At 42.7% G+C, this 26,867-nt stretch overlaps 1 protein-coding gene across 2 annotated transcripts; it reads right to left on the bottom strand.

Annotated features, from left to right (window-relative positions):
• Positions 1–122: 122 nt before the first annotated feature.
• Positions 123–16,418, bottom strand: TMA16 (translation machinery associated 16 homolog). Of its 2 annotated transcripts, none has more exons than XM_081926246.1 (7): positions 16,279–16,418; positions 11,413–11,525; positions 8,558–8,595; positions 5,788–5,872; positions 4,155–4,303; positions 699–741; positions 123–481 (listed from the first exon to the last, which is right to left on the bottom strand). In XM_081926246.1, exons 1-7 carry the CDS (start codon positions 16,279–16,281, stop codon positions 310–312), a joined length of 603 nt encoding a protein of 200 aa, XP_081782372.1. In that variant the 5' UTR covers positions 16,282–16,418; the 3' UTR covers positions 123–309. The 2 variants fall into 2 exon arrangements, with proteins under 2 accessions (XP_081782372.1, XP_081782371.1); XM_081926245.1 differs by lacking the exon at positions 16,279–16,418 and adding an exon at positions 14,832–14,855.
• Between the last annotated feature and the right edge of the window lie 10,449 nt (positions 16,419–26,867).

The raw sequence follows: 26,867 nt of genomic DNA, 5'->3' as shown, positions 1-26,867 counted from the left end.
CCAGGAAAAAACCAGCTGGGAAGAACCTGTCAAAAGGAGTAGCTTTTTCACCCTTCCCTTCTCCTGCTGCTTTAAATAAATTCAGCATGGTCAAAGTACCCCGCATCTAGTTGCTACGTCTATGAACTTAAAATATTTTAATGTTTTTCAAAAGACAATGATGCAACATCATCTTATTACATCATGAATTGAAGGCTAAATTACAGTGCTGGTCATAGTCAAGATAGCTGGGTCCTGCCACATTTACACTCAAAATGTAATTTAGTCTAGCTCTAACTGAACATTAAAATAGCAGCTTGGCAATTTGCTTCAACTGTCATTTCCCATACCAGCAAGCATTTGTTTCTCTGTATCCTTTGCTGCATCCAAGTCCATCTCAGCTTCAATTGTTGCCTTCTTAGTTAAACTGCTAAGAGCATCTTTACTGGATATCTTCCTCATTTTAATGTTTGGTAGCTTCTGCAAATCACCATCCCAGGTACTGTGAAGTAGGGAAAGGAGGGGAAATGACAGTAGTTTAGACCATGGAAACCACTGCTAATCAAACATTTCTACCAGTGAATTTAAGGTGGTCCGCCTTAAATTAAGGACTTGGGAGTGACCAAACTTTGTTCTGACATGCAGACTGCCCCATACTGACATCCCCCCCCCCCAGAACTGCTACAGCATGAGTGAGTTTAAATAAGAAAACAACTCACCTGAATGTTTTAAGGTGCTTAGAGTTCACAATGTCCGGGATCTCTGTTGGAAACAGAATAAAAACCAAGATCATCCAACCATTTCTAAATAGAAATTTTGATTTGAGACACTTTAAAAAGCTAGCTGAAGGACCCTCTACTTCTGCTTCTGATAGTACCTAGAAGAAAGTGAGAATTTCCACACTCTCCACCTTCAAAAAACAAAAAACAACTACTGGACTCTTGCCAAGAATTCTGTCTACTATGAAATAAATAATTATTAGGGAAAGCATCTTTAGCACCAACCTGTTAAGTACTACTGTACATCAGGGGAGGGTGCTTCTTTTGAGAGCTTTTTGAATTTGGCTAAACCTCAATGATCTTTGTGCATGTATCAGTGGTGATAATGATAATACCTCACTTCTGATTCCTTTGTCCAACAGTTTACAGCTGTGGTTATATTACTGGTCACATACTAAATCTTACAGTATCTCCAAATGCACAACACCGTAGATTATATAACATCTGTGCTCAGAGATTCTGAAACAAAAGAAAACCTTGCCAGATAGTGCACTTCATCTACTTGAATTCTCATCATTTTTCTACTGATTATACTACTTAGAAAGGTCAAAATCATAGCAACTCCAGATGTTTTCAGCTACAACTCCTCTTGGTCCCAGTCAGCCCCCTACCCACAATTTGGAGAACACCTGGTTGGGGAAAGCTGCACTGAAATGAAATGGTAGCTGCTTTAGATGTCTCAAGGTCATGGCCCTAACAAAGAGAAAAAACAAATTGTTTAAAGAAAGCTACCATTAAAAGCAGGGCTGCAATTCAATTGAAGACACTTTAAATTGATCATATGATATGAGTGTCAGTTGACTGATTAAATTTGCATAGGAGTGTTAGCTGGCTGATTAAATTTGTATATAATTAATAAACATTTCTGAAGCAAGAATACTCCCCCCCCCCTTCATTTTGGATGAAACAAGTATTACAGCAAACATAGTCTTAGAAGAAGCATATCTCCTGTGTTTGACACAAGGGAGAATGCTTCAAGGTGGTGCTTGCCGTATGGAGTTTCTAGAAACACTTGTGTTTAAAAATATGTTTTGAAAAATCTGATGCCCAATCAGGGACACCATTTTAGTTGATTTAAAGCTTTTAATCAAACCACTCCTAATCAGAGAAGTATATTTCTTTGTCAAATAGAATTAGCTCATTTGAGAATCCACTGAAGTAAGACCCATAACAAGCAGGTGTCACAGCCGCCTTGCAATTTTAGGGAGCCGATTGGGGCAGAGCAGGGTAGTAATACTAGCAAATTGCTCATTCAACATAGGTGATCGTGAGAAAGGTAGAGCAGAAAAAAATTATCGGTGCAGAACGAACACTCTTGACACTGAGAGCATTAAAGCATGCAGTTCCCAATTTGACTGCTGCATGAGATTATTCTGATGGACGCTTTGACACTAAATATATATTGCAATGCTCTGACTGAATTAACACTAAACTGTCCATTGTCTAGTAGTTGATTCATACAGCCATTGTGTGTGTCAGGGGTGTAAGATTTTGGATTTATTTTGCAGATTACTGACATCAGCATGCAGTTCCCCAAAATGGAGCTATTAACAGCCAAGAACAGAGTGCTTGAAAGCCCAAACTGCTCATGTACCATACTGATGGGAACAGGAAGGGGGAAGATAAAATTTTCAGTAAAACCTCCTAATTCCGTTTTGCCTTCAGCCAATGACACAGCACAGCAAAGGAAAGTGAAAAGAATGATGCATGGAAAGTAACATCAACCACGTGTTTGGGGGTTTGATATATTAAGGCAGGTATAGAAACTCAGGGAAGGTCACAGAATCTCTTTGGAAACCCCTGTCTCCAATTGCCAGAAAGCCTCTGATCTTTAGGCAACACCTGCTCATTTGCCTGGACAGCCCAGTTTGTTACTGTACTATTTTTAAAAAAACATATGCAGCTTGCTGAACAAACACTTGTGTTATGTGAGCTGCCATCACACCACACTCTCAACTGCAGTAGTGCTACTGTTCACCAGGACCAGGATGGGGTGTGACAGCAAGAGCAGAGGAGTAAAAGGTAAAGGACCCCCAGACTGCTAAGTCCAATCAAAGGCGACTATGGGGTGCAGCGCTCATCTCGCTTCAGGCCGAGGGAGCTGGCGTTTGTCTGCAGGCAGCTTGTCATGTGGCCAACATGAGGGTCATGTGGCCAACACAGGTCATGTGGCCAACATGAGTAAACTGCTTCTGGCACAATGGAACCCTGTGACAGAAGCCAGAGTGCATGGCAGAGGAGTACCAGGTTGATGGCAGTAGCGACAGGAACAGATGTGTGGGCACTTGCAAGTCTTGCCACCAATCTTGTGATTTCCCTGCCCTCACTGCCATGCCCCAAACTGGCTCCAGGGCGTGGTTAGGAGGGCAGTGCGCCACCACGCATCATGACAACATAAAGTGAGACAGTTTACTCATTGCTTAACACCTACAAATCTTGGAAGGACACATAAGCTTTCCTATTTTGCTGCTTATACAAGTCCAGACAGTCGTATTTTTCTCTTCCGAAAAGGGATGAGAAACTTTATCTTCAGCAAGAAAAGAATTAATTAAATCAAGCCTACATAAATTCTCTCTCATTAAGAGAAAGGAAACTGCAGGGTGGGGGGAGACTTCCTGGAGATGCCAAAGGTTTTAAAACTAAGTTACGCTACATGGTCTAAATGACTTCTTGATTTTAGACTGCAGGTTCTAATTACACTATCTGCTGCAACAATTTTCCTTAAATTGAAGCTCGGTACAGACATTGTGCCAACATCCACAGGAGGAGCATTAACAAGGAATGAATTATTGGAGGTTACCTGTAACAAGGAAAGGGTCACCAACAAATCACACTTTCTGAATATTGCTGAGGTGTATTTTTAGCTTGTATACAACATGCAACCTTTAAAATGAGTTTTCCTTCTGCTTCTTGAATAATACAGAGTTGCCTGTCTTGTGTCTGTCTGTTTACTCTGCATTTGGAAACCTTAAGATATTGTAACCAAATTTTGCACAGTGGGTCCTGAGATCAAAGGCAGGTTTTCATCTACGTTTAGATACAAATGGATGTCGTTTTTAATCAAGATGGCAGACTAACCCTCTCAAAACTGCACTGCCTTTTTTTGATTCCTAGGATTCCCAAGCAACTCAAATATCTACTCACCAGCTTCCTCCCATGGAGATTCTAACCCACTATTGTGAAGGCCATGTGAGATACAACTGCACTGGGGAGGGGAGGGTGTCACACAGTAAATTAAAGGAAAATAATGCTAAGGAAACTGTTCAGGTTATGGAAGGGGTTATGTCCAAAAGCAGAAATCCAGTGAACTACTGCCCTGTATAGAGTTCTGATTTGCCTGCAAGAAATTATTCATAACAGATTCAGTAGCATGGCAAGGCAGTAACGCAGTCATACCTAGCCCATATCCTTCATACATCTGTCTTTCACGTTCCATAGTCTGTTTGATGGCTGTTTCTCTGGAACTGTGCTGTCTGCCCTGCCGTCCTTTAATACTGTTACGCAGTTCAATCTGCTCCAACTCATCGCTGAAACGCTGCAAATAACTGTATCACAGTAAAAATGTCAATGTGGGGAAAGGTTTTCATCCTTCAAACATTACACCCTTGCAGTTGCTCTACAAAGCCCACAAGAACCAGCTCTAACAGAGGTCTTAAGTACTGGCACCTTTTTAACAACAACAAGTCACTGTCTATACCAGAGTTTCCCAAACTTGGGTCTCCAGCTCTTTTAGAATTACAACTCCCATCATTCCTAGCGAGCAGGACTAGTGGTCAGGGATGATGGGACTTGTAGTCCAAAAACAGCTGGAGACCCAAGTTTGGGAAACACTGGTCTATACCTATGATCTATATGCATCACAAGAGTGAAGAACCTCTGGCCTGTAGGACAGATACAGCCCACAGGGCCTTCTGCTCCTAGCTCCAACTCCATGCAGCAATTAGGCTTGAAAAATGCCTTCCACTGGCACTGAAGTGTTAACTGCTTGGGGGTGGGGTGGCAGAAGGGGTTGCAGACAGTATATCTGAGATCACCCTCCCTCTGGAAATCCCTGATGAAGCAATTAAGATTTTTTAAAGGACTTACACTGGCTCCAAAGGGAGGCTTCTTCAGGTGTCATTGCTGCAAAGGAAAGGAGTGGAGGAACAAGAGCAGCGTGGTGTGGGTGTTTGTGTGTGAGAATATGAATGAATGAATGTGTGCTATGTGAGAGACTTGGGGTTGCCCCATCCACTTTTGGCTCCACTCATAGCTGCCATGTAGTGACGCCCTCCATCTGAAAAGCATTCCCCACCCATGATTTCACATGACAGAGCAGGAGAAAGCTATGAAGGGAACAAAGTGGCAGGGTGAAGCCACTATGCTAGCTTCGCAGAAGGTAGAAATAAAATTGGAGAGTATAGGGCTATTCATGCTTCCAGGATAGTACCATACACACTCACACTAAAGCCTGCTGTAGGAAGAGCAAGGTTGCTGTCTTCTCACCTCTTCCTCTTGATAAGCAATTGAGACCCTCTAGCTGGGAAATTGTCCCAGCTCCTCCACCCCACCCAGTAAGCAGCTTTCGGAAGGAGAAAATAGACCTGTGTCACCTCTTTTGAACACATTTTCACCAACCATATGGATTATAACATCAATTCATTAAGTACTAGATTGCTTATGTTGCTTTCACTTACTTTCCCTATCTCCTGGCTTTAAACAACTTAAATAAAAAACGAGGTCAAGTATTTCACAGATACTTGTAAATAGGTGCAAAATAATTCTGTGCAACTGAAATAAAATGATTCTGGAACATTACTAATTATTACAGTTACTTTTTTAGCCATGTAATACTTAAGTCTTCTACAAAGTCGTGAAAACTGAGCGCACATAAAATGTTGAAATAAGACAGAGTTGGTGAACATCAAGGGGAAAATAATGGCAAAGGAAAGGCATCCCATGCATTTAAACACCAGCTGGGAGAAGGCACCTCATCACTCTTGCATCCACCAAAACAGGCCTTCTGTTTCCTTGTGTGCTGCAAACTTACTTTTCTGTTAGTTCACAGGCTTCTTTTTTTGTGTACTCCACTTTGTCGGGATCAAGGTGACTTTGGAACCAAAGCAATTTTTCCCCTATAAGAAAAAAAAAGTGTTCAAGAGCTTACTATGCCTGTTGTATAACACAGGTGAAGTAAAAGCCTCTCACTGTTTCTGGAACAAATAAGAGATAAATATTTTAAGGGGCAGTTAGCTAAATGATGAGAACTTGTTCCACAGAGTTGTATGGGATCTAAGAATGAAGTCTCGGCTCCCGGACAGGCCCCTGCTGCCAACTCCCATGAAGTGGCTGTTAGAAGACAAAAGGTGGTCAAGAGCCATGCATGTCCTAGAAGTCAGAAGAATGCCCAAGAGGCATGATGGGTTATGGCAATCTTTTGTCACTTATTTTATCTGTCAAGGACAGTCTTTAATTCAGCTCAAGGGTATCTGCTATAAACCCCCAAATGCAAAGAAGGTACAGTGGTACCTCGGGTTACATACGCTTCAGGTTACAGACTCTGCTAACCCAGAAATAGTGCTTCAGGTTAAGCACTTTGCTTCAGGATGAGAACAGAAATCGTGCTCCGGCGGTAGCAGGAGGCCCCATTAGCTAAAGCGGTGCTTCAGGTTAAGAACAGTTTCAGGTTAAGTACAGACCTCCAGAACGAATTAAGTACTTAACCTGAGGTACCACTGTACGTGCAACATATATTACAGGAAAAGACGCATATGAGTTCAGACACTTTACACATGGAGTCAGTTCACACATCTGTCCTGCTGCTTACTTTTCTCTAAGCAACTGCTCTTAAACATTCTCAAACAGACCAGCTGCATAAAGTAACATAACATGTGACAATATAAATGGATACACCCAGAGGGATTTTTAGTAGTAGCTGTAACTTTTTTTAAAAAAAAAAAATCAGCTCATTGAAGATATTTGTGCCACCTGATTGTGTGACTCCAGTTGAGTTCCTTGTCTTGATTGAAAAAAAGTATGAGCACAAATGTGACAGTGATGTTCCTAACTAAAACTTCAATATGCAGGAGCCGTGTCTATTGTTAATACTAACAGTGAACAGATAAAACTGCCTCACCATCAGACAATTTAGTCCAGCCAGCCTAACACTGCTTGCCAGGATATGCCATAACTCTTCCTATGTCGAAGGAGGTTCTTCCCTACCCTTCTACCCAAATCCTTTGTGGGGAAGGAAGGAACTTGGAACCTTCTGCATGTAAAACGTATGTTCAAGCACTGAGCTGCAACCTTTTCCCATTCCCTCACTGAAGGAGAAGAAAGAGGAGTCAGGCAAGGTATTTGCTAGTTAAGCATCTTGGCAATGTGATGCAGAAAACAAAGTTAGTCCACTTGCTTGTAAAAGGCAAAAAAGTTTAGATGCACTAAATGTGAGTACAGTGGTGCCCCGCAAGACGAATGCCTCGCAAGACGAAAAACCCACAAGACGAAAGGGTTTTTCGGTTTTTGCGTCGCTTCGCTAGACGATTTTCCCTATGGGCTTGCTTCGCAAGAAGAAAGCCCATAGGGAAATCTCCGGGGACCTCTTTTAAATGCTGGCGGTGGGGAGCAAAGCCTTTCCCCCCCCTCCGGCCTTCAGAAGAGGTCCAGGAAGGCCGGCGGGGGCCGAAAGGCTTTGCTCCCCACCGCCAGCATTTTAAAAGCGGTCCGGGATAGCAGGGAAGCGCTTCCCGCTATCCCGGACGGCTTTTGAAGGCAGGCGCGGGAGCAAAGACTTTTGCCCCCCGCCGGCCTTCAGAAGAGGTCCTGGACAAAAGTCTTTGCTCCCCCCTGCCTGCCTTCCCGGGAGCGCTGCGATTCTCCGCTCTCCCCGACGGCTTTTGAAGGCAGGCGGGGGGGGGGGGGAGCAAAGACTTTTGCCCCCCGTCCGCCTTCAGAAGAGGTCCTGGACCTCTTCTGAAGGCTGGTGGGGGGCAAAAGTCTTTGTCCCCCCTGCCTGCCTTCCCGGGGGCTTTTAAATCGCCCCGGGACAGCGGAGAATGTCCCAGGGTTTTTTAGAATGCTGGCGGGCGTCAGCGAAGGTTTCGCTGCCGCCCGCCAGCATTTTAAAAAACCCCGGGACAGCGGAGGGGTTTTTTTAAAATGCTGGGGGTGGGAAGAAAAGCCCTTGTCCGCCCCCCCCCCCCAGCCTTCAGAAGAGGTCGGGGACAGACTGTCCCCGGACCTGGTCTGAAGGCGGTTTCCATAGGAACGCATTGATTGATTTTCAATGCATTCCTATGGAAAACCGTGCTTCGCAAGACGAAAAACTCGCAAGACGAAAGAACTTGCGGAACGAATTAATTTCGTCTTGCGAGGCACCACTGTAATGGCAAATCAGAACTTTAGAAACACTGGTGTTTGTTTGTTTTTAAAAAAATCACACAACACAGTTCCCAAGATGCACACTTTAAATCCAAAGCAAAAAGCTGATACCTTTAGCTAGCCACATGTGGCCAAATTCTATTTGCAATTCTATTCTGAAGGATGCCAAAATGCCCACTGCAGCTCCACAAGGAAGCAGTAATAGAAATGTCTGCAAGTGCTTCAAAGAACAGACATCAAAGGAACCAAGTATCCCAGTAGCAGTGACTTCACCAGCTTTCATGAAGCCAAGCTGAGAGCATTGTCATTCTAAAGGTATAGAGCATGTTGCCTTATGTAGGCTGCCTTTTTTCCAGAAAGGCTTAAAGGCTTAAGGCATGCTACAAAACTTAATTCTGCTGAACTTGGAGCCTAAAAATAAAATAGTTTTTCACACTCACCCACAACGCTGAGACGATAAGCCTTTTCATTTTTCAACCTGCAAAAGGATAGCTCCAGTTTAATAATTCCCTATATAAAGAACTTATCTCTCTCACATACACAAACACACACATAGCGGGGTGGAAGACAGAATGGTAAGATTAAATTTCTCACGTTCATGAGAAGGAGGCAGAGTTTTACAGTGGTTTGACTCCTGCTTATGGGGTCAGTACCAAAGAGCATTATTGGGTCACTGTGGCTCAGCCCCCTGCGGGATGCCATAGGGCACAAATCTGTCCCCAATGCTATTCAAAATCTATATGAAACCACTGGGGGCAGTTAACAGGAGATTAGGATCAGTATACTGATGATACCCAGCTCTATTTTCTCTTGTAATAGCTGATACAGGCAAGGCCATGCCTGAATGCAGTTATAAAAATAAAGTTAGTCATCCATACTATGACTAAGTTTACTAGCATTGCTATTCCACAAATTCAGATTGTGGCAGATCTTCAGAGAAGCTGCTAGTGGGAGTTCTTGAGCTGAGGCATAGCTGTAAGTAGATGAGGAATGAAGTAAATATTGGGGGTGAGAAAGGAAGAAAAATTATGCATCATTTGCTAGAGTCTCCAGAAAGTCCTCTTCTGTCAGTTCAATATTTTCCCTTGAAGTATTTTTGCTCTTTTATAATCTTTTATTTCAATAGGTGAGCAACATATATTTACAATAGAAATAGCATTACACGCCTACAAATGCCATAAATACTTTGCCATATAATAGTCAACGGAAGCAAAACATCATTACTCGGGAAGACAAGGTGAACACCTTTGAAAGAGCATCCTATATGTAAAAAGCTCTGCATGTCAACATGAAGGCGTATATTTCTAGGATATAAATACAGTTAGAATCTCAGTTGACATATTACTTCTTGTGAAATACAGGAATGTCCTGGCACTTTAAAATATGTGCATGATGCATGATTCACTGGCAATATAGATGCTATTCTAAGAGTCCGCCTGTATATTAAAACTATGTGTCAGGGGCTCAGGAGCAGAAGCACAGGAAAGGGAGGAAATGGAGAGCGAGGGGGAGGAATCCGAAGGAAACGTAAGCGATGACAGTGGTCCGAGGTCTCTGAGTCTTTCCAGCGAATCGGAAGACTCACAGAAAGGGGCTCCCATGGTCAGAGCAAGGGGGGTGCCTAGGGGGACACCCCAGGAAGAAGGGGCCAGAGGGGACTCAGAGAGCAGCAGTTGGAAATCAGGACCAGCTTCCCCACCAGAGCGCAGTAGGGGGGAGGAGTCCCAGGTATCGGGATCAGGCTGCGCACTGCCAGCGGGAGGAGATGAGTCAGGATTGGCCACGCCTCCATCGGAGAGCGAGGAAACGGGCAAGAGGAAGGTTGGAAGCTGGGCGCGCGCGCCAAGTTCAAATGTACAGGCGAGCGGCACAGTGGGTAGCCCGGATAGGGAGCCAGGTCCTAAAGCCCGCCGAAAGGAGGGACAGGAGTCAGGGGGGTCAGCATCAGAGGAGTCCAGGAAGGAGGAGACCCCGGGGGGCAGAAGGACCCAGAGGAGAAAGGAGCGACGGAAGAGGTGGAGTAAGGCGAGAGTCTTAAACTGGTGTACAGGGGGTGGAGACTCAGACGGAGCTTCGCCGATCTAGCTTCTAGACGTAGAGCTGCACGCTGCAGCTTGTAAATGGAAACTGAACTTCAATAAAGACTTTTGTACATTACTACCGGCTAGCGTTGGTCCTCTGTGAGCTGGGACCTGGAGGCAGCTCTGACACTATGTTACAGAAAAGTGTGCTTTTTTAAGGTCACAAAATGTTAAAGATTATTATGAAGTAGTGCAAATGGGTTCCTTATACCTTCTTCTCTGTGTACCATCACCCTTCCCACCCCCCTCTCACACATATACCAGACTTTCATGGGCTGTAACCCTGATCCATACAGCTGTAAAACAGGAGAAAAGCCACTGTCATTGTCTCTGGTACTGCTGACTTTGACTGTTGTACTAGCTTCTCCTCTTCTACCTCCTTTCCTGGGATCTAGTGAGAGCATTTCACCCAGAGCAGGTAATATGTAGAAGCTCAGTCAATCTGCATTTGCAGACCTTTAGCAGATGCTCCTTCACAGCACTCGCTCCCTGAAAAATGCAACCTCTCACTTCCCCCACCCCTTTCACATACATGCACACAGGTAAGTCAAGAATGTGCAAGCCAAGAAAGCACTGCTTTTCTGGAGCAGGATCAAGTGAACGTCTACACCACCTGTCCAATGTCTCCCAATTCTCCACTCCAACTGTATTTGCCTACCCTGTATCCGAAGCCACTCCTGAAAATCCCCTGACCTACAGCAAAAGGGGGCAAAAAGATCCCTGCATCGCAAGGGCTTGAACTAGATGACCGTCAAGGTCCCTTCCAACTCTACAATTCTGTTCCTTCGAAAACCACATGAGAAATGTCAAGCGTTATAAAACTGAATCATGAGAAATGGCAAGATCTTCTGACAGTCGCTTTCGTTGATGCAGACATCAGAAAACAGTTATGCTGAAGAATATTTGTGCAGTGGTTGCATGGTCAAGATGCAACAGGTTGAGAGGAAGGCCTTTCAGTAGCTTGATGTTTTCCATCACAGCCTCTAATGTGTCAGCAATCCTGTGAGATCACAGGCGAAAGTGTTTATGGCCTTAGTGGTAATTGGCTGTCAGGGAGATATCTACCTGTAAATTCATCTTATTGTTAACCCACTTTAAGAGAAGCTTTGCAAACTCAGTTATTTCTTGACATTTCTAGGGCAAGAAAAATCTCTGAAGAACCCAGCAGGACAGTATTTCTCTTCCCTGCCTCTGAAGAGTACAAAGGGACTCACTTTTCCTTTCTTTCTTGTTTGTGTGCTTCTTTTGTAAGCTGAGCAGCTTTTCTGCTGTAGGGATGGATGACTTTCTTCTCCTGTGCTCCCCTTTTGCCCTTTGCTGCTTTAGGCTGAAAAAAAGAATCAGAAGAAAGACACAGTAAGAATTTTGAGAAGTATTTTCCTTCAAATGCTTCTTGGGAGTTATTGCATGCGGGTGAAAGGCAGCTCAGAAGCAGCAGGACCTGATGAAAAATAAACAGTCAAACCTTAAATTCAAGACAGATTATGTCACTTAAAACATTCTATTTACCAAAGTAAGGGTTTAAAATGAGAGATTTTAATAGACTCAATGTATTTAACTACATATTGATGAAATACAAACACACCCAGCTAAAACAATAAAGCAAATTTACATACCAATAATAATTTCTAAATGCACAGCTGATAAGACTTATTCCCGACACCCCACTGCTAACAGACTGGATCCTGAGCACTGCTGTCATCACGTGGCAGCAATGGACTTGATCTAGGCCTTTGCTGTACCAGCCTGGGAACAGTGAAGGGCCAGTTTTTCTTCCCTCCCCACCCCCAGCAAATTTCACCCTGGCTGGTATGTGCAATGGGATTGTGGGGGTGCTACTGGCTACACAGCTCCTGTTGCAGTCTACCTCTTGATATGTTAGTGATAATAATCAATACATCCAGTGCCCTTGATGTGTCTTGGTGACAGTGTTATTCAGTTTGTAGGATTGATGCCAAAACTAGGTTTACAATAATGAGAACATACTAACAAATATTAGAAGGAGCACTAAAAACAACCAAGGGGAGAATTATGAACAGGATCTATATAAGGCACTTGGTAATTAATCTCAAACAACCACTATGGATGTTCAGTTTTTACATCTGCATTAAATGTGTTGTTGTCCTCCAACTCCACGAACACTTATAGTACATCAGCTTTCTGAATCCCAGGACTCTTAGCTGTGAACCAGGAAACAGCAATGAGATGCACTGGTGGCCTTACTATCTGCATAGTGTCTAGCAGGTGAATGGTATTCTAATCACCAAGGGGGGGGGAGAGAGAGAGAGAGAGAGAGAGAGAGAGAGAGAGATGAAAAAGGTACATACTAGGATAATCAAAAGAATCCAAGAGTAGATGCATTCCACACAAAAGAAAGGCTATGGTGTTTGAGCTTTTTAGAGGGAAGAAAAAGATGACCAAATAGAGACATCGACAAGGTGTACACAATTATGGGTAGAATAGAACAAGGTGGGAAACTTCCCCTATTACTCATATACCATATGTGACAGCTAGCTGGGGCTAGCTGCTCTGTTGCACAGGTGATCCAGCCATGTCTTTACCTGCCCACAGCTAAGATTACTTATGAAATCAGAAGTAGGGCAGGTGGGCATGGTTTGTGGAAAACTATCACACTGCCAAATTTAGCCTGTGAGCCAGAGTCACCTGTTGTAGAGAAAACTGAGATTTTTTTCCCCTCCCTCTTCCTTAAGACTAGAACTTGGGGGTCACTCTGTGAAATTGATTGTCAGAAGATTAAGAATAGATAAAATATACTTTTTGTTGCAGAGAACCAATGAAAACTGCATGTCTAGTACATATGAAAATTCTGTATAACTTCCAGGACCCATTTCCCTCTCCCTCAGTTTTCCTCAGTACACTGGTGACAATAAAAACAGCACGTGAAGTCTTGGTGTCTATCCACAAATACAGTGGGCAAAGCAAATTCAGCATACTGTTATCCTGCCAGCTACTCTAGAATAGAAGGGGCTATAACTAAAAAAAGATGAAAAATATTGAATTGCTAAAAAGTTTTTCCCCCTAAAAAGAGAGATAAAGATGAGTAGCCAGAATAGAATGAAAACCTACCACTATGAAGAAAGAAAAAATACACTGAATGGGCTACAAAGAAATTACAAACATCAAAATAAAGTTTATTTCTGGATTTATAGTAAAGTATATCTTGTATTTGTCTCCTGCAGGGAGAGGCAACCAGTAGCCTTCCAGATGTTGTTGAACTTCAGCTCCCATCATTCCTAGCTAACATGGCTGAGTCAGAGATGATGGGAATTCAACAACATTCTTGGTATGAAAAGAGAAGAAAGCCAGAGACAAAACTGCACACCCTATATTAGCAACTTCATTAACAAATGTAACAGTTGCTTAATTGTTCTATTTAAATGTATTTCTGTAAAATCAGGCACGATTTTGGTTAAAGGGTGTATTTTCCTAAGGTGCATTATGAGAATTGGAATAGCAACATTTTATGTATTCATACCGCAGAAGGGTACCATAAAGGCTGCATTATCCGGTAGCGATTTTTAAAGTCAGAAACATTACAATACACTCATATTCAGCTATCAAACTGGATGTGTAGGTGGGGGTTGTATAACTGAATGTCAACACATATAAAACCCGAATATCTTGGAGAAGGCTACACTTGGACCCTTCTACCTATATGCTGTCTTTCCACAAGGATTGTTCTGTTGATTATGTAGGATGGCTCCAATATAATTTAACCTCAAGTGTATTCTTTGACACAATCTCCCTATTATCTTCCAAACTCAATTCAAAATTAAAGGTTTGAGTAAACAGCCCTTCGTGCTTTCTCCCTTATATTCTGTGTCAATCACCAAGAGTTCTAAATCACACTATTATTCTATGTACAACAAACTTTCCCAGAGTCTTGTGTAATGAAAAGCACATTTCCACCTTGGCAGGCTTAGTTTAAGAAGGGGGTAATCATTTTCCAAACATAGTGTTCCATCACATTTTTTATTTTACTGCCAGCCAACTCACACAGTTGGGGGACATCCAGAACTAAAATAAAAATGTGTTTCCTCTGCAGCAAATTATGATAATAGGTTGCGCAGATGGTGTGTTTTTCATTTTGTATTCAGTACAGTATTACTGGGGACATTTTTGAAGAGGGTGACAATCAAAAATAGAAGTATTGCACAATGTAATGCTATGCATCTCTTTTCAATAGTATGCCCTACTGAGTTCAATGGGGCTTACTTCCAGGTAAACAGGCACAGGACTACAGCCTTAATTTTCTCTGAAGCATTTCAAATCAGATTTTATATTTTTCCATATGAAGCCAAAACATTTCACCTCCTCTTCTGAATTTCTTGTGATGATGAAAAGTATTCAAAAGCAGTTATTCATGCACTTATGCTGCCCAATAATATGTTTTGCAGAAATCTCACTAAGTTTAATGGATAGAATTTTAGTCTTAGACTGAAGCACTGAGCATATTTACTCAAAAAAGATCAATGAACATAACATCAATGAGACTTATTTCCAAGTAAAGGCTATGGGTGGTTACAGAATGAGTAGCATCACCACACTATTCCATACTGCAGCAACTAAGAGACTGACCTACAAATCAGAAGTCAGGAAATTTGGATCTCACCTCTGTCATAAACTCACTAGATGGCCTGAGGCAAGACACTCTCAAACTCAATCCCACCCCATCTGCAAAATGGGAGATAATTATATTGACTCACCATGCAACATTATTGTAGGAACTACAATTACACAATACAAGTGAAGTGCTTTGGGTACTTTAAAGTGCTACAAAATTAGTATTGCTTATTATTGTTCATTTTTATAGTTCATATTATTATTTATTAATTACCAAAATAATATAATGATTCAGTTAACAAAACATTTCCACATAACATGTAAAAGAAGAATGGTCACAAAGATGTACTTGGAAGTTTGAGGGGGAAACCTGTTGAAATCTAAGACAGGACTTCCTAAAAATATCTCAAGGACTCAAAGAGAGACTTCACTGCCCCCTATAGGTTCTTCATCTTCCCTAAAACTAGCAGAAAATAATTGTGCAAGAGAATAAAAATATTAATTATACAGTGCAGAGAATAACCTTTTCTTGTAGCATCTGAGCACAGATGCTACCAATAACTTGCCAAATACCATAGATTATCTAGGAACAAATGCTGCAAACACCTGATATAGGCTGGCTGTTAGCTAGCAGTGAATAACCACTAGTGATTAAACATGTGCTCATACACAAGCAATAATACAGACAACCATTTACTATATGCAGTACTTTTCTACAATATATGGCAGCCAGATTGGCTGTAGCATCTTTCTTTCTTACGTACTTACTTATTTACCCATGCCTCCATTCTTTCCCCCCTTCCCTCCCTACCCCCTTTTCCACAGTGTTCTGTGTTTTAAGATTGTAAAACCTGTAGTCAGGGACTGCCTTGTTTCAATTGATGGCCAACGTAAGCCATTCTGGGAGCCTCTTTGACTGAAGAGCAGGGCACAAATGTTCTCCATAAACATTAAATAACCATCATCGACAGGACACAGCCAGTTACTAACTTACTAAGCACAAGCAGGTGTGAATGGGTGGGGGGACGGAACGTTGTTAACCGTTTGCAATGTAGTTTCCAGGCACGTCTGCTTAGAAATGAGTCACACTGAATTCACAGTAGGACTCAAGTCCTGATGATGATGATGATTTAATGAATTTGTATACCGCCCTATACCCATAGAGACAGAACAAAATCAATATATATGTGTGTTTATACACACACACACACACACACATATACACCAATAATTCCCCCCCCCCCCGATAGTAGCAGTTGCAATCCAACAGCATTCGCGGCCTGCTGCAGTGGCCGCAGCAGTTCAGGGGCCCCTTAAAGGACAGAAAACCTATTTTTGGCCAGAGCTTTCGTGGGTTGCAGCCACTGGAAACGAGCCGGAACAGGCCTGTCTCTCTCGCACGGGCCTTTGCTGCGACAACCGCGCTCGGTAAAGAGTCGTGTACATTCCCCCTCGCCTCCGCTCTTTCCGAAGCCCAATCGCCCTCCCGAGCTCACCATGTTGGCGGAGGAAGAAACCAAGCAGAGCTTCCCGGCACGCGCGGCGTGCGCCTCAGAGTGGGGGAAGGAGTCCGTCGCTGTAAACCACCCGGCTAGACCCTGCGACTCACGAGCCCTCAGTTCCGCTTCCTCCCGCCAATTAACAGCAGCCTCCCGGTGATTCGCCGTTGGCTACGTCACTCCTGCTTCCGAGCTGTGATTGGGAGGAGCGGGTGTTGTTCAACCGTCAGAAGAGCGAAAGTATCAGTCTTCTTTTAGCTGCGTGCGCGTCGAAAAAGCGCAAAATACGCGGGTTGCGTGTGTGCTATTTGCCTCTTATGAGCGTTTACAGTAGCTCCTTTAACGATCAAAAAGGATCCTTTAGAATGAGAGCTATTCAGTTCTAGGTCTATTTTTAAATTAGCTCTCTGGTGAGTTTTATTCACAATAGCGCCTGCATGCACAGAACTTTAGAGCACATTGAGAGCGCACACACGAATCCTGGAAACAAGTTTATCCCTGCTCACAAAACTGCAGTTCCCAGCACCCTTAACAAACTGTAGCTCCCGTGCTTTTGGGAAGTGGTGCTTTGAATGTGCTTTAAAAGTGTGGTGCGTATTCCATCCACCACTAATTTGGTCCCCCCAAGAACATGAACTTCTATTTTGAATTCAAGAAATGAGTCCTCTTCAGGGGGAAAGGCAGGGCATAAATAAATAAATTGTAATAATAATACTGTATTCCTACTTAGAAGCGGCCACCTACCACGAGGTTGCAGGAGGCTGAATGGTTGTTGCTGTTCTTTTAACGTAATTTATTATTCAGTTTAGCCCCACATTTCCTCCAGGGTACTACTGGTCTTATTAAAAAGAAATAGCAGTAGGTCCCATGACCCACTAGACGACCACCCATTGATAAAGTAAATTGGGACAGGGCACTTGAATCAGCTAGCAAAACAAGCATCCAAATGAACCGTTGTTTATTTGTATGCCATCTTTCCATAGCAAACTATGGAAACGTTGGCTCACAACATTAAAAGGTCTTCACAAGTCCAAAATGGTTTTTCTGGAGGGTCCTACAACTCTCAGGAGCACGAAATGGGAAGTGTTGCCCCTGCCTCTGCTCCCACCACTGCTGCCACCACCATACCTACCGCCACAGCTGCTTACATCACCTGCTCTGCTGCCACTCTGCCGCAGCTATGACTGGTGAAGTGCCACCAGCATGGGCACACATTTCAGGCAAGATTGCACCCATTCGGGGCGAGGATTCTTTCAAAATAGATGCACCTATGGTGGTTCCACTTCCTGCTGCTGGCAGGAGCAGGCAGGATATCTGCAGGGATGCCACCTTGGGGAGTTTCTGCCACCCGAGACAGTGGCCTTACCCTGCTTAATGGCTCTGGTTAGAAGGAGTCAGGTAAGGAAAAACAGAACCACCCCAAGTTGCAAAAGCGGAAGTTATTTGCATTAAGGCAAAGCCACCACTGGATACAATCCACAGTATTTCGTGGGACTGATTCCTATTTAAAGGCACATAAGATTTGCAGCCTTGGCACCAAGCGCTGCCCCCTATCTCCTTCTGTAAAGACGGCAGCAACTTACAACAATTTACACTGCTCACACTGCCTGGATGGTTATATACATACGCATCCTTTTCCACCACTCGAGGCGAAATTGAAAATGCTGCTTGCTCTGCTGCCGCCGCCACTTCTGCCACTGCCTACCTGTTCCTGCAGCTGCCTGCTCAGCCACTGCCATGCACCCTGCTGCATCGGTGCTGATTTTAGGTGAGATGGTGCCAATTTGGAATATTTCACCCCAAATGGATGCTTTGTTGCCCAAAATCAGCACCAATGACAGTAGTGCTTCTCCACTTCTGGTGGAGGCAGCAGGGCAGGCAGGGCACCCATCATGGGCATAGCCAGGATTTATGTTAGCAGGGGCAAGCTTCATGAGGGGGGACAGTTAGTTATTTTTATTGATTTACTTGACTGGGGGGCAGCTGCTCCCTTCCCCGCCCATTGGCTATGCCCATGGCACCCATGGGTGTACCACCTGGGGGGCACTTGCCATTTAAGGCAGTGGCCTCATCCTGCCTAATGGCTGGGCCAACTCTGGTTATCCATGTTGTTGCCTGCTATCTATATGTTGCCTAACACAGTTAATTCTCAGGGCTTACTGACTATTAGGCTTCATGTTCTCTAGCTAGACAGCCATGCTGATTTGTGTAGGGAAACGTGAGGTGCTTTTTGTAATGCTGCATCCAGTGTCAAGGTATTTGAAAAGCGGTTTTCTAAATAACATGAGTGAGGTGAGAAATAATGAATACGATTTCACGGCTTCAAGAGAAGATTGCCCTTTATTGAGCCTTGATTATGGTAACTACAGATGCCAGTCATGATATTCTGCCAAGTCTGATTTAGGTACAGATGAATACATTTACAAGGCTTCTGAAGAAATTTACTGTACTTTATTGGAATGCTTCAGTTGATACAGATTCAGTTCAAGAGGGGTTTTTTTTTGGGGGGGGGGCTTATATATAAAAAAATTCTTCTGAAACAAGAGCTAGTTTTATACAGTGCTAGAGTGTCAGGTTTGACAGTGGGAGGTGTAGAATGGGGCATGTTAAAACATACAGTATATGATTATGCTGCACTGCTTGTTTCTTCAACTACACATGACAAGGGAGGCATAGATCACCCGCGCACACAATTCGTAATTTGGATCTTGGCTCTGCGGTTTATTCAGTGGTTTTAGATTACTTAGTTACTCTCTTGCAATCTAATCTACTTTGCTTGATTGTTGTGAGGCTAAAGTGCTTCTCTCTGCACCTTACAAAAAGGGTGGAAAGAAAATGGCAGATCAGGGAAGTATCAGCACAGCAGTGGATAACAGAATCTACATCTCAGGTTCCCTGAGGATTATTGCACAAATCCTCATGAAAATTGGTACCTCTTTTCCTATGTTTTTTTAAAGGTACTGTACTTCTAGTTCAGTGTTAAAGACTAGCACTCAAAGAAGCTGCTATCTGGACATAGTCTGGTTGGATAAATATTATTTTTCAGTAAGATATAGATGGGAGTTAGGGTCTGATAGGGCATTTTCTATTAACATTTTGGAATAGTAGTTTCTAAATTTAAAACACTGAAACACATTTTCAAATATCTATAGACAGGTTTCGACTGTGTTCTTGTTTTTATTACAAGAACTACACAGCTTGCCTCCTATAGTGCATAGTATTTATATTTCCCCTCCACTCCAACTATAGGATTAAAATAAGGGGAAGTAGGTCCAATTCACAATCTACTAATGGTCTTGCTTGGTTTAAAAGAACCAAAAGACCAAAAACCACTTTTCAAAATGAAAGTCCTATATTAACTGATTGTCGTAAGAGTAATAATAAATGTGATGTGCATCTACAGCCCGGATACAGAATGGAAAAGTACAAGTAATGTAAAAAAAAATGATCTCTCTTATTTTAAATTATCCTGCTCTTTATCATATGTTTGGTTTATTTAATAAAAGAAACTTGCTGATCAACAGCTAATCCCTGTGGCTGTGCCACTAGACAACTTAAGAAGCTGTCCTTATCAGGGAAGGTAGGATTAGTCAGTGCTAAACAACACACCAGCAAATCTTTAATTGATTTTAGAATTACCACAATAACTGAGGAGTAAATAATAGCGCTCATTCATTTGGCTGGAACAATAAGATTAGCACATTTTCCATTACATGCTATGAGCAAGTGTCATTTATTAACCACAGGCAGTTGTCATGGAAGTCTTTGAGGACACACCAGTCAAGGAGCTAAAAAGACACTTTATCATTTTACTGCGCTATGCATTTAAAGCAGCAGCACACCACTTTAAAGGGTCATTCCTTCCCCCAAAGAATCCTGGGAAATTGAGTTTGTTATGGGTGCTAGAAGTCCTCTATTTCCCTCACAGGACTACAATTGCCAGAGTGGTTTAGCAATCAATGTCTCTTCCAAGGGACATCTAGAAGAATATCCTCCTCTTGGATGCCACTCCCTGAACTTCTGGGTGTGATGAAACTACCAAGAGGTCCCCCTCTGCTAACCTTAACATGCAAGAGGCTCTGTAGGGAAGGATGTAGCCCATCCAATATTTGGAGCCTGAGTTGTTTAGAGCTTTAAACACCAACACAAGCGCCTTGAATTGGGCCCAGAAATGAGCTAGCAACTTGTGCAGCTGTTTTTAAAAAGGGCTGAGTTCTAAATGGAACCCCAACTAGAAATCTGGCTGCTGTGTTTTGGACCAGTCGAAGTTTTGAACCATCTTCAAGAGTAGGCATAAATAGAAAGCATTCCAATGATCAAATCTGGAATCATAGAATTATGGAGTTGGAAGGGATCCATAGGGTCATTTAGTCCAATGCAGGAATCTTTTGCCCAATGTGGGCCTTGAAGCCATGACACTGAGATTCAGAGTCTTGTGCTGTGTTGATTACAGTAGCAAATCGTCTCTGCTGAAAAGTGGTCATAGCTGGCAAACCAGCCAGAGATGGAAATGGGTACTCCTAACCACCAAAGGCACTTGAAACTCTAGTGACATTGTTGACTCCAGGAGCCCCTTTGGGCTATAGGCCTGCTCTTTCCAGGGGAGTGCAACACCAGCCAGAACAGACCATCTCCTCATCTCTCAGACTCCAGAATTCAAACACCTCTGTCTTACCATAATTAACCCTCAATTTATTGATCCACATCCAGCCCAACACCACTTCCAAGCACCAGTCTAGCCCCTAAACCAGCTGTAATGAAGAAGGCAGGCAGGTGGTGATGGGGGCTGAATGATGGCCTACAGAGGCTGGTGAGGCAACATGCCATTCACCCTAACAGACCAGCCTCCTGTGCTGCATTATGTCTTTGGTAAAATAATCACCTCCTCGGTATGAAGTGGACAATATTTCCATATGAATATATATTAATAGCTGTCTTGTCTCAGGTTGGTTTTATATTCTGCTGCCTGATATGGTAAGTTAGCTAACTGGTAAATAAAAAAAGACTCTCAGAATAGATTTTCCATCTTTTCCTTTGGACTGAATATGTCAGTAAACATAGCAACCAATAATGAGAAATATTTTTTTTCTTTTAACATCCTTGCTATAGGCATGACTTTTAGCAACCTAACTGTAGGTATTCTGTTTTAACTGTTTATAATTCTGAATTTTTGATTGTTGGAACACACCCTGGGAGCCTGCTAGTAAATAGTGGGTAATAAATTTAATAATTAAAAAATCAATCAATCAATCAATCAGTATGCCACAGTGAAAACAAACTTATGCTTTAAGCTCTATGATTCATTTGTGATGTTGAGTATTCTTTATTCATTAGAATAGAGTTGGAAGGGTCATCTAGTCCAAGCCCCTTCAATGCGGGAATCTCAACTAAAGCATCCATGACAGTTGGCCATCCAACCTCTGCTTAAAAATCTACAACAGAGATGAGTCCACAACCTCTGGGTGGGGTGCATTGCACTGTTGAACAACGCTTACTGTCAGAAAGTTCTTCCTGGAATCTCCTTTCTTGTAACTTGAATCCATTAGTTTCGGACCTCCTCTGGAGCAGGAGAAAAGGAGCTTGATCCATCTTCCATGCGAAAGCACCTAAGATACTTGAAGATGGCTATCAAGTCTCCTCTTTTACAGGCTAAATATAGCCAACTCCCTCAACCGTTCCTCATAGTGCTTGAATTCCAGACCCTTTATCATATTGGTCGCCCTCCTCTGCACACATTCCAGCTTGTCGATCTCCTCCTTAAATTGTGGTGACCAAAACTGGACACAGTATTCTAGGTGTGGTCTGACCAAGGCAGAATAGGGCGGTGCTATGATTTCTCTTGATCTGGACACTTTACCTCTGTTAATGCAGTGTAGAATAGCATTATCTCTCCCCCCCCCCCCTGTTGCATTGCACTGTTAACTCATGTTAAGCTTGTGGCCTCTGTTAATGCAGTGTAGAATAGCATTATCTCTCCCCCCCCTCCTGTTGCATTGCACTGTTAACTCATGTTAAGCTTGTGGTCTACTAAGACCCCAGATCCTGTTTCAGTCATAATTTTCTTGAGATTCACTCTTAGGGAAGTTTAAGTAAACATGCTTTGTCTTGGTGACATATGTTCCTGCCCCCTCCCAACCATATTTTAATAATATTGATTCCAGGAAATCATTCAGCCTTCTATGCTACAAAACCAAACTGATTGTAAAGCACTTTACCTGCCCTGATTTCTCTAGACCTTACGTAAAGATCAAACCACCTTCCTATCACACCATCAAGTTGAGAAATTTGGCCAAGGATCTATGAAAGCGACAATGGCATTTGCAGCAAATCGCACTGCTACCCAAATAAGCAGGCTAGCAGTTATTTCTGCAATTAGAATCTCATTAAAATTCTTTCATTAATGTAGCCCATGAAATTAATAATATTCGGGCAAAGAAGATGAGAGTTGTGGCAGAGGTTTAGGTATTGACAAGGGCAATAGGCTACTCCAGAATCCAATTAAAAATTGTTCCATTGCTTCTGCTGCTGCCTTCTGTTTGTGTTCATTGCTGCATTTGTAAAGACATGTTGAATGTATCTGCTTGTTAATTTCACATGCAGTATTCCTATTAAGTGCCCTGCTTTTAATAAAGCCATGGTGAGATAGAGCAGCAGTGCACGCAGTGTGAAATATCTTAGAGGAGACTGTGTCCTGCTGTATATTGGGGCAATAAACTGCCCCTGGGATGGGATGGAGAGAAAGCAGGTTGCCTACAGCCCGTATCTGTCATTACTGATAGATTCATAGTGGGTGTTGCTAAACAAAATCAATATTTATTATGTTGTTGTTGTAGTTTAGTCATTTAGTCGTGTCCGACTCTTCGTGACCCCATGGACCAGAGCATGCCAGGCACCCCTGTCTACCACTGCCTCCCATAGCTTGGTCAAACTCACGTTCGTAGCTTCGAGAACACTGTCCAACCATTATACCATGCTCTTAAAATTCCCTTTGGCTACATGGATATAATCAGACAGCCTACCTAGGAAGGACCAGCAGAGAAGAGAACTGAGACAACAGTGTTTTACTTATCATTAGTCTTACCCACTGACTGAGCAACAGCTAAAAGCTAGCTGTTATTGTGTTTCTCTTGAATCTGGCAGGCCACAGATTTGCCCTCCCTGTTCTAAACTCTAGGATGCAAGAGGATTTTCCTGCTGTGCTCACTTGTTTGTCACCTATCTGACACATTTTAGCAAGAGAGTCATATCACAGAGTGAGAGTTTCATAGATGAGTTATTCCAGGCTTCATGGGGACTGCTTTGTCAAAGGTGCTGTGCTGATCTTCATCCTGTTTCCTTCATAAATTGATTTGATATTTATAACCAGCTGATGAAAGTCAATAGTCCAATATGTTTGTCTTTTAGCAAGCATAACAGTATCCTTTAATAAGCATTCAATCACCAGGAGGTGTGAAATCATTTATGGCTAGTGTTGCCAACGAGACAATGATTGTGGACAGAATCCACACCTTAGATAGAGAAGCAAAGGACAAGTCTTGTTTTGAGGTTTTCAATGGATCCCATGTAAAACATTGTAAAACGGTACCTTTGTAAAGCAGAGATGCACATTAGTGACTCACATCCAACTCAGGGACCGTTCAAAGAAATAAGCAGGTAAGCTCCATGCATTATGAAAATAAATGATGAAGCACTAGTAAGGCAATGGGGACCACAGCTCAAGTAATTTCAGCCTCTCCCTATAGCAAGCCTTGTGTATCTCCTGGTTTCCATTCTGCTGCTCTTACCAGAAGCTGCCCACAGATTTACCAGGCAGCTCCTGGTATGGCCTGCTTTAAGCTTGTTGCTGCTGCTATTCTTCCTTGCACATGTAGCCCTTGCAAAATGCTTGTTCCCCTCACAGATGCCAATGTGTGCGTGTTTGGTGGAGTGTTTTGAAAACAATCTCTGTGGGAACATTATTCCCATGGTGAGATTCAGGCCCTTCCCTTTTGGGAGCCCATGGGTTCTCCATGCAGGCTTCCTACCTGCTGGGTAATGAGGGTGGCATGGCTGGCCCATCCATGAGGCAAGGTGAGGTGACTGCCTTAGGCAGCAGGATCCACAGGGGCAGCAGATCCTTATATCTTTATTGCCCTCTTGTTCCTGATGTAGATATTCACTCATCCCTTATTGTCTGGTGATGGGCGGGTAGCTATTTTGTAGTTTACCTCAGGTGCCAAAATGTATTGTGCTGGCACTGGAGGGCGGTTACCAGTTATGATAAGGCCGTGAGGCCTTCCTTTGCTCCTACAGTTTCCCTGGCAAAAGGGCAGTTGTTAGCAGGCTGACATGGGATTCAAACTAAGGAAAGGGCTGGAGCTTGAGTTCACAGGTGGCTGTTTCTGACCTGTCCATTGCACTAAGAGGGCTTGTTCTGGTGCATGTGCATGCTGTATAGCAGGGGTGCCAAACCTTTTTCAAAGAGGGCCAGATTTGATGAAGTGAACATGTGTGAGGGCCAGCCAAAGTTTTTAGGATTAAAGTTGAGCTTTTTTAAAGGATTGAAGTTGCTGAGCTTTTTTTTGAGAGGGGCTAGATAAAACTGGCCCGATTGGCCCCCCAAAACGGACTTTGGACATGCCTGCTCTATAGGGTATCATTGGCTGTCTCGTGCATTGTGTGTGTAGAGACAGAGAACCTGTGGCTCTCCAGAGACAGTTGGAGTCTGACTCCCATCACCCCCAGCCAGCCTGACCAGTATTCAAGGGTGATGGGAGATATATGCTGCATACTTTGCAATTACTGAGTATTGATTGGTGCTTTCCTTGCTTGGGGTGCGGTCATCATTAATGCATAATTGCTGTGGTTGGTAAATGGTGTTACCATGGACATTCTCTCTGGATGTTGTCACGTAATCTCATTTCTACTGATACCATTTTGCTCTCTCTTTTGCTACTAGGAATGCATGAGATGGGCGCTATCTTACACTAACATAATCACCAACGTATCAAGAGCATAAAAGCTGCCAGTCAAGTAGGACCATAAGATCAGGATTTCACTATGTACCAATCCCATGCTGCCTGGTTGAAAATAAGGGACTACCTGGTAGAAATACTGCTGCAACATTTTAGTGCTTATTCAATTTTCTCATCATTCTATGTTTGTACACACACACACAAAATGAATGCAAAACAGCATGAAATAATATTAATTTCATCTAGATGTGTTCATATAAATAACAAGTTAGAAAAAGACACTCATTTGAGCATTCATTTATCCATGTTTTTCTTTGTAAGCCTATGGATTTATTAAAATGTCTAATTTAATGAATTTATTCTCGGCTTGTTGCTATCAGATCTTGCTGTTCTGCTCCCAAAGATCAATTTAATTTTTCATTTAAGACCCTGGATCAACTACCAGTTATCTGTGTTGATATTTCTTGTTTGCCAGACTTTAACTTTGTATTGGATTCTGCACATAAACTCACCACTGTGCACTTAAGGCAGGCTGCAATATTGATCAGTTCTTATATATCAACTGGCTTGGGTAGTTAGAGAGTCTAGACTGTAGCTATAAGAGCATGGTTGGGGGCCACAGATTCTTTTCTTCACTCTGAAATGGTGGTAGATGACAGGAACAGTCACTAGGGTCTTCTGTCCCCAATACAGGGGGATACTGCAGTTTCACAATTTTTGGGAATGAGTCCCATTCCTTATGTTGGAGTACCAGTAATCTGAAAACTTAACATTGAAAGGTCCACCTACAATTGAAGAGCAGACATGATGGGGATATGGGATGTTTTCATGGTACCAGTTTGACATCCTTAAACCTATAGTCCCATCTGTCTTTTATTTACACAACCTCACACTTGCCAAGCTAGCATAGAAAGGCTCTGCAATGGGTCTTAGAGAGGCAGCTAGAGCAGAACTGGAAAGCTGTAGCCAAATTGGAAAACAGCCAATGTGATTATAGCACCTTCTGGGGCACAAAGATATGCTTATGCTGAGAGAGATATAATGGGAGATATGACCAAGTTGTCATACTGCACTTTAAAGAAAAGATCAGCAACACAGCTCAATTCTTTCAGAAGCAAGACATCCCCTTGCTGAGCTAAACTTTGGTATTAAAGTATAGCCGCTTGATCCACAGTACAGACATACCAAAGTGCAAGGATTTACGTTCATGCAATCCCACTGAAGTCTCTGATGTGATATAATACAGTAGGTGGCTCCAGAACAGGAGTGATACAGAGTATTTACTTTTTTCTGTCTCCTCTCTCAAAGCTGCACTCCAGCAAAACTAATTAGCTGAATGCTGATTTTAAATTTTTGCCTCTTTTTTTTACTGTATATCTATGTATGTTTGTTGTAAACCGCTTTGATTTTTTTTTGAAAAATGAAGTGTTATACAATTTTTTTTCTAAATAAATAATCTCAAGCAAGAGTTCCCTGATGCACATGCTTCTATTGTACTTGTCTAAAGCGTAGCTTGCATCCCACATTAATCCTACTCACAGAATACCCACTGAAATTAAAGGACATGAGTAACTTAGGTCCATGGACTTCAGTGGATCTACTCTGAGTATGACTTAGTTGAGACAGCACTCA

The sequence above is a fragment of the Podarcis melisellensis genome (genome assembly GCF_964234715.1).
Source record: "Podarcis melisellensis genome assembly, chromosome: 9".
Classification (NCBI taxonomy): Eukaryota; Metazoa; Chordata; class Lepidosauria; order Squamata; family Lacertidae; genus Podarcis; species Podarcis melisellensis.
The sequence above is the reverse complement of the archived record's forward strand: the minus strand, read 5'-3'. Positions and strand labels throughout refer to the sequence as shown.

Excerpts from the sequence above, each read along its gene's own strand:
- TMA16 (XM_081926245.1), bottom strand. Across the intron at positions 8,596-11,412 it reads AAACAAGAAAGAAAGGAAAA|GTTGAAAAATGAAAAGGCTT; the intron begins GTGAGTCCCTTT and ends ATCCTTTTGCAG. Across the intron at positions 5,873-8,557 it reads TTATCGTCTCAGCGTTGTGG|GGGAAAAATTGCTTTGGTTC; the intron begins GTGAGTGTGAAA and ends TTTTTCTTATAG.